Source organism: Typopeltis vanoorti, chromosome 14 (genome assembly GCF_054136105.1).
Source record: "Typopeltis vanoorti isolate ZY-2024b chromosome 14, IOZ_Tvanoo_1.0, whole genome shotgun sequence".
Lineage (NCBI taxonomy): Eukaryota > Metazoa > Arthropoda > Arachnida > Uropygi > Thelyphonidae > Typopeltis > Typopeltis vanoorti.
The window spans coordinates 47,655,270-47,669,873 of NC_143562.1; the positions used below are offsets into that span (position 1 = coordinate 47,655,270).

At 33.6% G+C, this 14,604-nt stretch overlaps 1 protein-coding gene across 1 annotated transcript in view; it reads left to right on the plus strand.

The window, feature by feature from the left end:
* The window catches only part of LOC150099429 (cytochrome P450 4C1-like), a 70,774-nt gene extending 56,442 nt beyond the window's left edge, over positions 1 to 14,332 (plus strand). Inside the window, exons 10-11 of the mRNA XM_090403609.1 lie at positions 10,267 to 10,446; positions 14,131 to 14,332. Coding sequence (XP_090259735.1) covers positions 10,267 to 10,446; positions 14,131 to 14,294 — 344 coding nt within the window. The 3' untranslated portion in view covers positions 14,295 to 14,332. The remainder of the gene's footprint in view (positions 1 to 10,266; positions 10,447 to 14,130) is intronic.
* The last annotated feature ends 272 nt before the right edge of the window (positions 14,333 to 14,604 follow it).

The following is a 14,604-nucleotide window of genomic DNA, read 5'->3' on the forward strand; positions in this document are numbered from 1 at the left end:
GATGCATCTGCAATCTCATTTCCTTCAATTCCAATGTGGCTGGGAATCCGGCACAACCGAACATCAAAATTGAAGATCTACATTGGTATAATAGCTATTAAAAAATCACAAAGCAATGGATGTAGATTATACATAACAGATGAGATGGCCTGTAAATAAATCTATGAGCGTCTATATAAATTATACACTTTTGGTAGCATTTTTATTTTATATGCGCAAGCTCAAGGTGAATGGCATACAACTCTGCTGTATAATTCCTGCAATTAAGTGAGATCCGACGGGATATAATGTTGTCAAAATTCATACCAATAGCTTCCATAATCTCTTTAACAGGCATATCAAAGGGACGTGTTTTACTGAGCTTCCGAACGCAGAGAAAAGATACTAGTCCAGGTAGGAAGTTCCATAAGAAATGTTTTTAGAGCATAGATAAGAAAGAACTGTTTTCGTCTAAGGGACAGAGAAGATGCATTCGCTTAACCACAAAGACTTTGAATGGACGATACGTGGAAGGCACCAGTAACTGTTTGTATACCGTGATAATGGATAGGGTCCAACCATCCGAACGTGCTCTCCCTTGGAGAATTGTGGACATGGGACCCATAATGAACATCTGATCGTACAAGCGCACGATAAAGGCGGAACAAGAAACATAGATTAGCACCCATTCCGTAACGTACAGAGTGCGAAGAGGATTAATTATTATTATTTTTTTTTGCACTTGTCCTTACGTTTTGACAAATGGGCGTAAGGAATGTAAGCTTTCTGTCCAAGATTAAGTCCCAAGAACTTGACCTATGGTGCTGCTGGAATAATATTTTGTTTCATTCTTATATTAGGATGTGAGTAAAGTTTTCGGAGGAAGTATACACAGAGTTTTTTCTGCTGACAATCTAAACCCATTACTAAGTGCCCGCGAAGAGACAAGATAGAATATTAGATTTGATTTTTAGTCAAAACAAGCATATTTTGACTAAAAATCACGAAAAAATTCACTTTTTGCAAAATTTCACGGAAATGTTATTTTCGTGTTTACACACAAAAACACTATCAAAATGAAGCTATTTGAGTGTATTTAAGTATATTTCGTTATATGGCACATAATTTAACGCAGAGGTTGTTAAAGAAACCAGCAATACATAGTATAGTGCATTATACCTTGTTTCGACATTATTTCGACGTTAGAGGGCGCTGTAATCGAACTAATGTTGAATTTTTTAAAAATTTGCATATCACCCGATTGAGTTCTTATTAGCGAAGTTTGAGAGATAGCAATGCCCTATGCCTATATAAAAAGTTTCATATCGCTGGAAGCATTTTCCAGCGAGTATCAGCCTATGCGTGCTGTAATAGTGAAAACAAGCAGATTTTGACTAAAAAACACTGAAAAATTCACTTTTTGCAAAATTTCACGGAAAACTTTATTCTCGTGTTTTATACACACAAACACCATCAAATGAAGCTATTTGAGTGTATTTAAGTATATTTCGTTATATGGCAAATAATTTAACGCAGAGGTTGTTAAAGAAACCAGCAGTACATAGTATAGTGCATTATACCTTGTTTCGACATTATGTCGTTAGAGGGCGCTGTAATCGAACTAATGTTGAATTTTTTAAAAATTTGCATATCACCGATTAAGTTCTTACTAGCGCAGTTTGATAGTTGACACTGCCCTATGCCTGTATAAAAAGTTTCATATCGCTGGAAGCATTTTCCTGCGAGTATCAGCCTATGCATGCTGTAATAGTGAAAACAAGCAGATTTTGATTAAAACACTCGAAAAAATTCACTTTTTTGCAAAATTTCACGGAAACGTTATTTTCGTGTTTTAGACTATCAAATGAAGCTATTTGAGTGTATTTAAGTATATTTCGTTATATGGCACAAAATTTAACGCAGAGTTGTTAAAGAAACCAGCAATACATAGTATAGTACATTATACCTTGTTTCGACATTATGTCGTTAGAGGGCGCTGTAATCGAACTAATTTTTAATTTTTTATAAATTTGCATATCACCCGACTAAGTTCTTATTAGCGCAGTTTGATAGATAGCACTGCTCTATGCCTTAATATGCCTTTTTATATCGCTTCCAGCGATATAAAAAGTTTCATATCGGGCATTATACCTTGTTTTCGACATTATGTCGTTAGAGGGCGCTGTAATCGAACTAATGTTGAATTTTTTTAAAATTTGCATATCACCCGATTAAGTTCTTATTAGCGCAATTTGATAGATAGCAATGCCCTATGCCTATATAAAAAGTTTCATCTCGCTGGAAGCATTTTCCAGAATATCAGCCTATGCGTTCTGTAATTGTGAAAACAAGCAGATTTTGACTAAAAAACACGAAAAAATTCTCTTTTTGCAAAATTTCATGGAAAAGTTATTTTCGTGTTTTACACACACAAACACTATCAAATGAAGTTATATGAGTGTATTTAAGTAGATTTCGTTATATAGCACATAATTTTACGCAGAGGTTGTTAAAGAAACCAGCAATACATAGTATAGTGCATTATACCTTTTTTCGACATTATGTCGTTACAGGGCGCAGTAATCGAACTAATGTTGAGTTTTTTAAAAATTTGCATATCACCCGATTAAGTTCTTATTAGCGCAGTTTGATAGATAGCACTGCCGTATGCCTATGTAAAAAGTTTCATATCGCTGGAAGCATTTTCCAGCAAGTATCAGCCTATACGTGCTGTAATAGTGAAAACAAGCAGATTTTGAATAAAAAACACGAAAAAATTCACTTTTTGTAAAATTTCACGGAAACGTTATTTTCGTGTTTTACACACAAAAACACTATCAAATGAAGCTATTTGAGTGTATTTAAGTATATTTCGTTATATGGCACATAATTTATCGCAGAGGTTGTTTAAAGAAACCAGCAATACATAGTATAGTGCATTATACCTTGTTTTGACATTATGTCGTTAGAGGGCGCTGTAATCGAACTAATTTTGAATTTTTTAAATATTTGCATATCACCCGACTAAGTTCTTATTAACACAGTTTGATAGATAGCACTGCCCTATGCCTTATCCCCAGTATTATATATTCATATATTTTTCGTAAACTTTTTTTAATAATGGAAAAGTGGCTTAGAATTAGTACTTTGAAAAGAAGGGCAAATGAAACAGGTCATGCTAATCCTAATTGTGATGCAAGTATACAATAAACGGCGAGTAAATCTGTTACTATTAAAGAAGAAACAAGCAGTTCAAAGAAAAAATACAGTAGGAAATATAACAGTTCATATTTCGAATTCAGGTTTACTTGGTGTGGAGATGAAAGTGAACAGAAACCTCAATGTGCTTTGTGTTATGAAGTGTTGTCGAAAGAGTGCATGAAACCTGCGAAACTCCGACGACATTTAGAAACTAAACATTGTGATGTGAAAAATAAGCCAGTCGAATTTCTTCAGCGATGCTTAGGGACATTAAATCACGGGAAAGATATAGTTTCGGCCATGGATTCCATTAATAGCAAGGCACTGGAAGCATCCTATCTCTTACGTTTGCACATTGAGAAAACAGGGAAACCTCATTCTATTGGGGAAAATTTGCTCCTTCCAGCTATAAAAGAAGTGGTAAAAACTATGCTTGGCAACAAGTTACTAAAAGATATTGATTTGATTCCTCTTTCAAATGACACTGTCGGTTGTAGATTTAATGATATGGCAGGTGAAGTAGAATCTCGGTTAATCGAAAGGGTTAAGAAGAGCCCTTATTATGCGTTACAAATAGACGAGACTACTGATGTTACAAGTGATGCGCAGGTAATATGCTATATAAGATATGCGCATGATAACAACATTCATGATGATATTCTGTTTTGTAGAACTTTGCCATCCCGAAAAACTGGAGAAGAAATATTTCACACTCTCAATAATTACATAATACACAAAAGGATCCAGTGGGAAAAATGTATAGGCTTCTGTTAGGATGGAGCTCACGCCCTTACAGGCAGGCATAGTTGGGGTTGTTTCTATGGTCAAGGAAGTGGCTCCGGATATGAATTAGGTACATTGTTTCATACATAGGGAAGCATTAGCCTCCAAACGAATGCCACCAGAATTTAAAACTGTGCTATACAATGCTGTAAAGCTAGTTAATTTTTATTAAAACTCGACCGTTAAATAACAGGTTATTTTCAGTACTCTGCGATGAAATGGGCAGTGAATATATACAACTTTTTGCTTCATTCTGAAATTCGCTGAGTTTCCAGGGGCAAAGTACTAACACATTTCAATTAATGGACGAAGTTTTATTATTTGTAAATGAACGTAATTCTGATTTTGCATCACTCCTTGTTGACAAAGCATGGTTATCAACACTGTCCTATCTTTCAGACATTTTTTCGAGATTAAATGAACTAAATCTCTCCCTTCAGGGAAATTGTTTAACTGTTCTTGATGCCTACGACAAAATAAAGGCATTCGAGAAAAAACTGTTTTTATGGATTAATTATGTAAAAGACAGACAATTTGCATTTTCCAACATTGGAATCCTTTTTAGTGTTAAATGATATTTTTTGTTGATTATGAGTTTCTGGAAAGGGTTTGTGACCACCTCAAAAATCTGAAAAGGAATTTTTAAACATATTTTCCGAATAACTTTTATAAGAAATTTCTGTGGGTTCGCAATCCATTTCAGGCTTGCAATCACGAGAACGACCTTTCATTATCGAAAAAAGAACAGTTAATTGAGCTCTCAAATGACAGTGGACTTAAAATGCAATTCCGTGATCTTGGTTTTTGCTCGATTTTGGATCTCGCCTTCGGTGAGAAGTGAATTTCCCGAATTATCTGAAGAAGCATTGAAAATCGTAATGCAGTTCTCTACAGCCTATCTTTCTGAGAAAGGATTTTCATCGCTCCTTCAAATAAAATCAAAATACAGAAATCGTCTTCGTGTGTGTGTGTGTGTGTGTGTGTGTGTGTGTGTGTGTGTGTGTGTGTGTGTGTGTGTACCGATCTTCGACTGAATTTGACCAATATTGAGCAAGATATCCAGCAGTTCTGCAAGGGACGAGAAGCTCAACCATCTCATTAAGAGTTAGTAGTAACATAATTATATCATCTTATTTATTTGTTTAATAAAAATTAAAACTTTGTTCAATGATGATGCACTTTTAATCGTTTACATCCAATTTAATTAATTATGTTTCCATATGTATTCAAAACATGGGTTTAGAATGTTATAAATGGCACAGTTTTTCCGAAATGTTGATAATTCCTACTTAGATTTAAAAAAAAAAAAATTACGAAAATTCAAAACGACGTATAGGGAAATAAATTAAAAACACTGTTTATTTTTAAAGTAAACTTTAATTCCAACATTCTAAAATGTTATTTTTCTTGCTTTTCTGTTTGCGAAATCGTCGTTGATATTGTCGAAGTTTATTTCATCACTCAGTTGCTGTTTTATAGACAGTATGGCAAGATTTCTTAAACGCCAAAAAAGTGCCGCCTGGGGCGGAATCGCTCTCCCCCACTGTCCCCCAACTACTCTTCTGTAAGTTAGTGGTCCGTAGAATTGTTTTAGGCATTTTACTTGTCCTTAGGCTTAGAAAGGTTGTAGAAACGCTGGTTTAAAGCACAACGAATCCATTAAAAATAATGATGATAATTAAGAGATAACCGCTTTGAAGTTATTTTTGTTTACATAATAAAGTATTATTATTATGACTTATTTATATCACTCCAACAATTTGTTCTTTGTAAGTAGTTGATATTATATTATAGTACGATTATACAAGAAAGACACGTTTTTTTTTTGGTATAGTTTCTGCTACAAAACCGAGTTTTGTAGCAGAAATTGTGTTTTGCCAACGGGTAAAAAGAATGAATAAAACATATATGCAGTCAATTATATTCTCAAACAACTCACGTTCTTCATATTTTTCTGGATACTTGCCAGCTATCTTTCTTCTTCTTCTTATTTTTTTTTTTTTTTGTAAAAACAAACTACGCAGTTAAGGGCGGAAATAGAATTTCACTTGAAAATCTAGAAGTGGTTAGAGGGCGCACTTGTTTGTGATCTGTTTATCATTATTAAAAATAAATACACAAGGGTGCTATTTTTAATTAAATCAAAATTTAGTAATGACGCTGATTATCTTTATTCACCTTTAACACACACACACACACACACACACACACACACACACACACACACACACACACACACATATATGTTAAAGATACCAAGCTATTTTAAACCTGGTTTTACTCCATAACCCAAGTAAGCACACAGACAAAAACGTCAAGTTTTCGCCTGCAAGTGTTGCAAGTCTAGCTGATCCTGCACGTAGTGCAAGACCAAGGCAACTCATGGTAAAAGTAGAATAAGCTCTGATCAGTAATCTTAATATTTACCCTTAATGCAAAGCACATCTCCTGGAGGAGATGTATGATGCTTTGTATTAAAGGCAAGGGGCCACTACCCAGACCGGTTTCGACCTTATGAATATGTAAAGCCATCTCTAAAAATTCGGGCGATCCCTAGTCCACTCAATTGTGGGCGAAAGACCGTCCATCTCAGCGTTGGCTCCACTCAGTGATGGCCTTCCACCCACCACAACCAACGAGCAGAACCGCTCATATTCTGAAGAAAGGCATTCACCGACAAAGCCCCTCACCGGGCCATGCAGGAAAACACTTTCACTAGAGACTCCAATTGCTCCCTTAAGGCAAAAACCGTAAGAGAGTAAACTCATAATAGCCCCACCGGTTTCAACCTTATGTGGAAGCACCACCACCGAGCAGAACTGCTCATATTCCGAAGAAAAGCATTCACTGACAAAGCCCCTCACCGGGTCGTGTCGGAAAACACTTTCCACGGGGACTCAAATTGATCCCTTAAGGCAAAAAACTTAAGAGAGCGAAGTCATAATAGCCATCACGGGTTTCGACCTTATGAATAAGTAAAGCCGTCTCTAAAAATTCGGACGATCTCTAGGCCACTCAATTGAGGGCAAAAGACCATCCATCTCAGCACTGGCTCCATTCAGTGATGGCCTTCGACCCACCAACACCACCACCGAGCAAAACCGCTCATATTCCGAAGAAAAGCATTTACCGACAAAGCCCCTCACCGGGCCGTGCCGGAAAACACTTTCCCCAGAGACTCAAATTGCTCCCTTAAGGCAAAAATCTTAAGCAAGCGAACTCATATTGGCAATCTCACCGGTTTCGACCTTATGAATAAGTAAAGCCGTCTCTAAAAATTCGGACGATTCCTTGGCCACTCAATTGTGTGCGAAAGATCGTTCATCTCACCGTTGGCTCCACTCAGTGATGGCCTTCCACCCACCACCACCATCCAGCAGAACCGCGCATATTCCGAAAAAAAGCATTCACCGACAAAGCCCCGCACCGTGCTGTTCCGGAAAACACTTTGCCCGGAGACTCAAATTGTTCCCTTAAAGCAAAATCCTTAAGAGAGCGGTCTCATAATAATAGCCCCCACCGGTTTCGACATTTATTGAGGACTCATCAGTGGGAGCCAGGCTAGAAATAACAAGATTTTAGTAACACAGAGCTTATAAGTATTTTACCAGAACAAGTTACCATAAGGTGTTTTAACCTTATTAAATATAAAAATCTCAGGAGGAGATATAAATGTTGAAAGTATTTTACCTTGAGTATAATAAATGTTAAGAATACCAAGCAATTTTACACCTGATTTAACTCCATTTCCCAAGTAAGCAAACAGACAAAAAAATCAAGTTTGCACCTGCAAGTGTTGCAAGTCTATCTGATCCTGCACGTAGTGCAAGATCTACTTTTACCATGAATTGCCTTGGTCTTGCACTATGTGCTGGATCAGCTAGATTTGCAACACTTGCATGAGAAAGCTTGACTTTTTTGTCTGTTTGTTTACTTGGGATATGGAGTGAAATCAGGTTTAAAATAGCTTGGTATCTTTAACAATTATTATACCCAAGGTAAAATACTTTCTACACACACACACACACACACACACACACACACACACACACACACACACACACACACACACACACACACACATATATATATATATATATATATACATACTGTTTGTCGCTGTCGCTATGCCATATAAGGTTAAATGTATTAATAAACTGAATAATAAAATAATGTATTATTATTTTAATAAAATAATTATTTTATTATTTAATAATTATTATTTTATTTAATGAAATAATTATCATTTTATTTTAATAAAAATAAAAAATGAGATTAAATATATCAATAAACTAATATAAAAGAGAAATGAATTTTCATGGTCACATTTCATTCTTAAAAAAACTATGAATTGATCTTTTCAAGTTGTATAAATTAGGACTGAGCTCGGAGTTTATTTTTTTTTTTATAATTTTAATTTTAAATAATTTGTTTGCTTCGGAAAGAACTTCAAACATTACTGAGTACTCTTTGGTTAGAAAAATCTGGGTTTTAAATCCACTCTAGGATTTTTATAACTCAGTCAGCCAGTCTCATAGAGAACTGCAGTGTTTCTATTCCTGTTGACTAGTATTTTTATTTTTTTTTTCATTCCATTATCTGGCAAACCGGTCTTGGGAATATACCTATTGACATTTCACATTCGTCCTAGGGAATGCAGCTGCATTAAAATGCCTGTAAATCCATACTCCGGGGATTCAACCCTTTCTTGGATGAGAGAGAGAGAGAGAGAGAGAGAGAGAGAGAGAGAGAGAGAGAGAAAGTTTCAGAACAAGAAGGAAAATACGGATTTCCTTAATTCGATAGTCAACTATTGAATTATGCAGACATAGCTACATGGTCACGTACAAGATACAGCTCTGAGGATTCATGTTGAGGCTTCACGATCTTTCATCATTCGACAAAGAACAAATACTTCATCATCAGTTCATTTTTTGAAAAAAAAAAAAAAAAAACATTTAAAAAGTTTCTGTGTGGATGTTGATTGCACTATTTTGAACTTTATGAGGTGTGATAGAGATCTAATGGAACTAGAGGCGCCCGTTGTCTGCCTGAGAACACACGCAATTTACACACAAGGTTATATAATTAGGTATAAAGCTCTCTTATCCTAAAAATAAAATAAAATCATATAAAAATAAATAAAAAATAAAAAATGATGATTATGAAAGTAAATTTGACAAATCATTATCTGTGAAGTCTGTCGCAGTTTCGCAGAATAGAGAATTCCTCCAAGGTTTTCACCTTTGCAGGGCATTCAGCATCCTCAATACACTCCGTCGAAAATTAGAAAATGGTCTGACATCGCCTGGCTTTCAAGTTGCTTTGTCGTGTCTATAAACAACAAAAACGCCACTAACCTCACGAGCAGGTTACAGATTAGCAAGTGAGAAGAAGAAAAAAAAAGACAATGAATATATATTGCAAGATTGTAATCTGTGTGAAATAAGAATTATTTCACAAAAAATGTTTCACAAAAAAATTATCTAACAAAAAATGAAGAAAAATTGAACTTTATATGGACTTAGCCATTTGCTATTCGTAATTCTTTCTTTGTTTTACTTTTGAGGAAGGTAAAAGACGCGTGAATGCCATGACACTGATTATATTCATCAGTACTTATATAAAGCTTATAATAATACCGAAAGTCCATTTTGATTACATTCATACGTGAGTCAAATGAGAATTTTGTAATTCCGACTTTTATTTGATAAAAGTTTCTTCGGAATCATCCGCTCACCACTAGACCCACAAGAACGCTAGACTATTCGCAGGAGGTAAATGCCTTGAAGAATGGGGAATAAGTATCGTCGATATACATTGATTTAATAGACGATCTCGTTACTGGCAGAGGCTTTCTTTTTCGATATTCTATAAAAAAAAAGAAAAAAAAAGAAAAAAAAAGAAGCATTTATGCAATAAACGCACATCACTGTATAAATTTCATCACAGTTCGTGCCAACGCATAATAAAATCACTACTCTTGCTAACTATCTATACAAAATCTGCTATCAGAAATCTTTAATAAAATCTAGGAAGCAATAACGCTTGAACTTAAACAGGAAAATACAGAGTACGGAACTATAAAATCCTATCCATAAAATTAAATTTATGGTCCTCATGTTTTTATTGCAGGTAGAGTGCTTTTAATGACAATATTTACAATCAATCAATCAGTGGATCATGTCATCTGCTGTTTTAGAGAATACACAATACTTACATTTTAATTCATTGCTTGCTTGCTTAATTTTAGTCATTTATTTATTGTATGAAACTTTTAAAATACCTACTCTATTTTTACAGGTGGCCACACCGTTCCCAAAGGGACTACATGTTATTGTCATATATATATGTTGCACAGAGACCCTACAATATTTCCTAATCCAGATGTATTCGATCCGGATCGATTTCTTCCAGAGAATGCAAAACATCGTCATCCCTATTCATTTGTCCCATTTTCTGCTGGTCCGAGGAATTGCATTGGTAAATGAAAACTTTTCTTTTATATTGTGAATGAATTACATGTAATTATCTGTACACCTTCTATAGGTGCTTTTATTATTATCAATGGACTTGGAATTAATAGGTGTTTCTATTGTGCAAATTATCCTTCTCATTTTCATCACAGTATTTTGATGCAAACTTTCATTAAGAACACACAGGTCAGTATGAAGCTAACAAGTAAAGGACGATATCGAAGAAACTGACATGACTAGGGAAACTATTAACTTATTTTAAACAACAACTTGGGCTTCTCTCTAATTTCAAATCTTGTCCATATTTCTGCAGACGACAGTTTGTCTTTTCCATTATTACTTCAATGATTCAAATGTCAGAATTTGCCATAACCAATGTCCTAAACATTGTTCTCACCTTTCTTAAGTGGAGTCGAAGATTTATTTAGTGTTTTTTAGTGTATTTGATTTGAATGCTATGAAAACACAGTCCTGTCTTATTACCTAGAATAGAGAGAGAGAAAGAGAGAGATACCCCAGTTCTTGGTTCTTCGTCTACCAGGAGATCTTTCCTCTAATTTTCCCTCCAGTATTTCCAGAGCCGTTTTCCCCTCTGATGTTAATTATGTCCTGCCGTCTTTCATTTTATATTTATAAGGTCTTCCGTGAGTGCTGTTTTAGTGTCCCATTAATTTCAATGCTTCTTCATTATTTTTTTTTTCTCGTTCCAAGAAATCTTCAGTGCTCTCCTATAGCACTACTTTTCACAGGCCTGCAAGTTTTTGATTATGGATTTTGTATATGTCCACGTCTCATATCCATAATTCAATGTAAACCATACTTAGGATTTTATTATTCTTATTTTAGTCTGTTTATTTATTGAGGAGATCATTTGTAATTTACAAGTCCAAAATTCTTCTTTCGCCTTAGTTATTCTTGATTTTATTTCCATAACTGTTGTTCCATCTTCTGTAATCTTAGTCCTAAATCATTGTACACTTCACATTTTGAATAAATCCCGTTGATATTCTTAAATTTGTGTTTTTTTGCTGTCATTTGTTTATACCATATACTTGGTTTTAGCTGTATTTAATACTAAGTTATATATATATATATATATATATATATATATATCACTTTCATACATCCATTCATACAACTGTTTATAAAGTCTCATATTTCATGATTTTTTTTCCTCTACAGGACAAAAATTTGCAATGATGGAAGAGAAAACAGTAATTGTCAACATCTTGCGCCACTTTGAAATCCGTTCAAAATGTTCAAGAGACAGAATTCATGTCATGCTGAATTTAACATTAAATCCCAACGAAGATGTGTATTTAAGGTTCATTCCTCGCAGGCAGTTAACGAAGAAATAACATCGAATAAATACTAAGAGTATTAATATTGTGCATTCATGATGTAAATATTTTTGTTCCTTTGCTATAATTGAAAATCAAAAATTTCATAACTGTAATTATTACATACGATTTGTGTGACCAAACCTCGATCAAAAGCTTAAGGTCCTAACTAGTTCTACAAAGAGAAATGCAGACAGCAAGGACTAATAAAACATCACCAATATTTTTACTTAAACTTTCTTTAATTTTTATTTTCATATTATCTGATCGAAAATATCACATATATTAATGATCTTGTGTAACTTGAACAATAAATGATTTTTTTATTATTCGATTAAAACAAAAAAGACAGGACATAGTTATGTTTAAAGTATTTTGATCGGATAGTATACTCCTTAGTGGTCTTCAGCATATTTGCTAGAAATCACCACTTATGCATCAAATATACATATGCAAATGAATAACTCAGTAATAAGGGATTCATTTTCGTAAATTATACAGACTAACGATAGAATATTCCTTTACAACATTGGAACAGTGAAGTTAATACGACATGAACTTTCTCAGAATTATTCGCTAATTTTAAATGATACATGAAGAGAGAAATTTAAGAGAAATACCACTTCCTTAAATATCAGTTGTAATGCTATTCAACATTTGAGCGTAAGGTTTCATAACTTAACTTTATATAATATAATGTAATATAACTTAATAAATTTCCTACATTTTTGGTTATCTCACTACTGGGCGATTCTGTCGATTCTTTCTCGCCTTTCTCAAGTGGAGTCGAAGATTATTTAGTGTATTTGAATTGAATGTTATGAAAACACAGTCCTGTCTTGTTACCCAGAATAGAGAGAGAGAGAGAGAGAGAGAGAGACTTCAGTGAAGATCATCTTTCTCTTCTTAGGATGACTTTCTCCTTCTTATTGATCTTAAGTAGTTTCTTCAATTTGAAGGTTAGCAATCATGGTACGTACGCCGGAGTATTTGTGCATCTGTCATCCTTTTGACCTTGTAATAGCGCTTGTTACCCATCCGTTTCTTTACATTCATCAACCCAAGAAGTTCTTGATCTACCAGGAGATCTTTCCTCTAATTTTCCCTCCAGTATTTTCATATACGTTTTCCCTTCTGATGTTAATTGTGTCCTGCCATCTTTCACTTTGTCTTTATAAGGTCTTCCGGGAGTGCAGTTTTAGTGTCCCATTAATTTCAATACTTCTTCATTATTTTTTTTTCTCGTTCCAAGAAATCTTCAGTGCTCTCCTATAGCACTACTTTTCACAGGCCTGCAAGTTCTTGATTATGGATTTTGTATATGTCCACGTTTCACATCCATAATTAATGTGAACCATAGGTAGGATTTTAATATTCTTATTTTAGTCTGTTTATTTATTGAGGAGATCATTTGTAATTTACAATTCAGAAATTCTTCTTTCACCTTAGTTATTCTTTATTTTATTTCCATAACTGTTGTTCCATCTTCTGTAATCTTAGTCCTAAATCATTGTACGCCTTCACATTTTGAATAAATCCCGTTGATATTCTTAAATTTGTGTTTTTTTTTTTTTTGCTGTCATTTGTTTATTGCCATATACTTGGTTTTAGCTGTATTTAATACTAAGTGCTTTTTGAACGTCTATAAAGCATAGCTATTATTTATTTCTACTGATCTTACTGATCAACAGAGTTTGGCATTACACAAGTAATGATCGAACTCTGTTTGCAATTTCTTTTCACATCCAGTCCTTTACACAGCGTATATGACGACTGCACCAAGTTTCTACTCAACTCCATATAGAACTTTTAATACAACTACAGCATATGATTCATAAGACATCATTCAAAACTAAACCCTTAACTTTCTCAAATAACTTTAGTAATACTAGTGATGAAAAGTCGTCATATTAAGTTTTATTAAAATTCTAGCCTTTTCTTCCTTTAACAAAATAACAAAATTTTTTCACATTAAAAAAATAAAATATTTTTAATGTGAAAAAAATTGTTTTTTGTTTTTTTCACATTAAAACAATAATCATTAATTGGCTATAAAGTCTTTCCTGTTGTTCTAATGTATTTTTCGTTTATGACTTCTTGAATTGCAAATATTTTCTTTATATCTTGAAACTGTGTCTATTAAGCTATATGAATACGTTCGATTGGTTACTTTATATAAAGCTTAGAACATATTTCATTTTAATAATAATAATAATAATAATAATAATATATATATATATATATATATATGTATATATATATATATATATATATACATATATCATCTTTATACATTCACTCATACAACTGTTTATTAAGTCTCATATTTCATGATTTTTTTTTCTCTACAGGACAAAAATTTGCAATGATGGAAGAGAAAACAGTAATTGCCAACATCTTGCGCCACTTTGAAATCCGTTCAAAATGTTCAAGAGACAGAATTCATGTCATGCTGAATATAACATTAAATCCCAATGAAGATGTGTATTTAAGGTTCATTCCTCGCAGGCAGTAAACGAAGAAATAACATCGAATAAATACTAAGAGTATTAATATTGTGCTTTCTTGATGTAAATATTTTTGTTCCTTTGCTATAACTGAAAATCAAAAATTTCATAACTGTAATTATTACATACGATTTGTGTGACCAAACCTCGATGAAAAGTTTAAGGTCCAAACTTTAGTTCTACAAAACAGAAATGTAGCAAGGAATAAAACATCACGAATATTTTTATTTAAACTTCCCTTAATTTTTTTTCATATTAACTGATCGAATGATTTTTTTATTATTCGATTAAAACAAAAAAGACAAGCCATAGTTATGT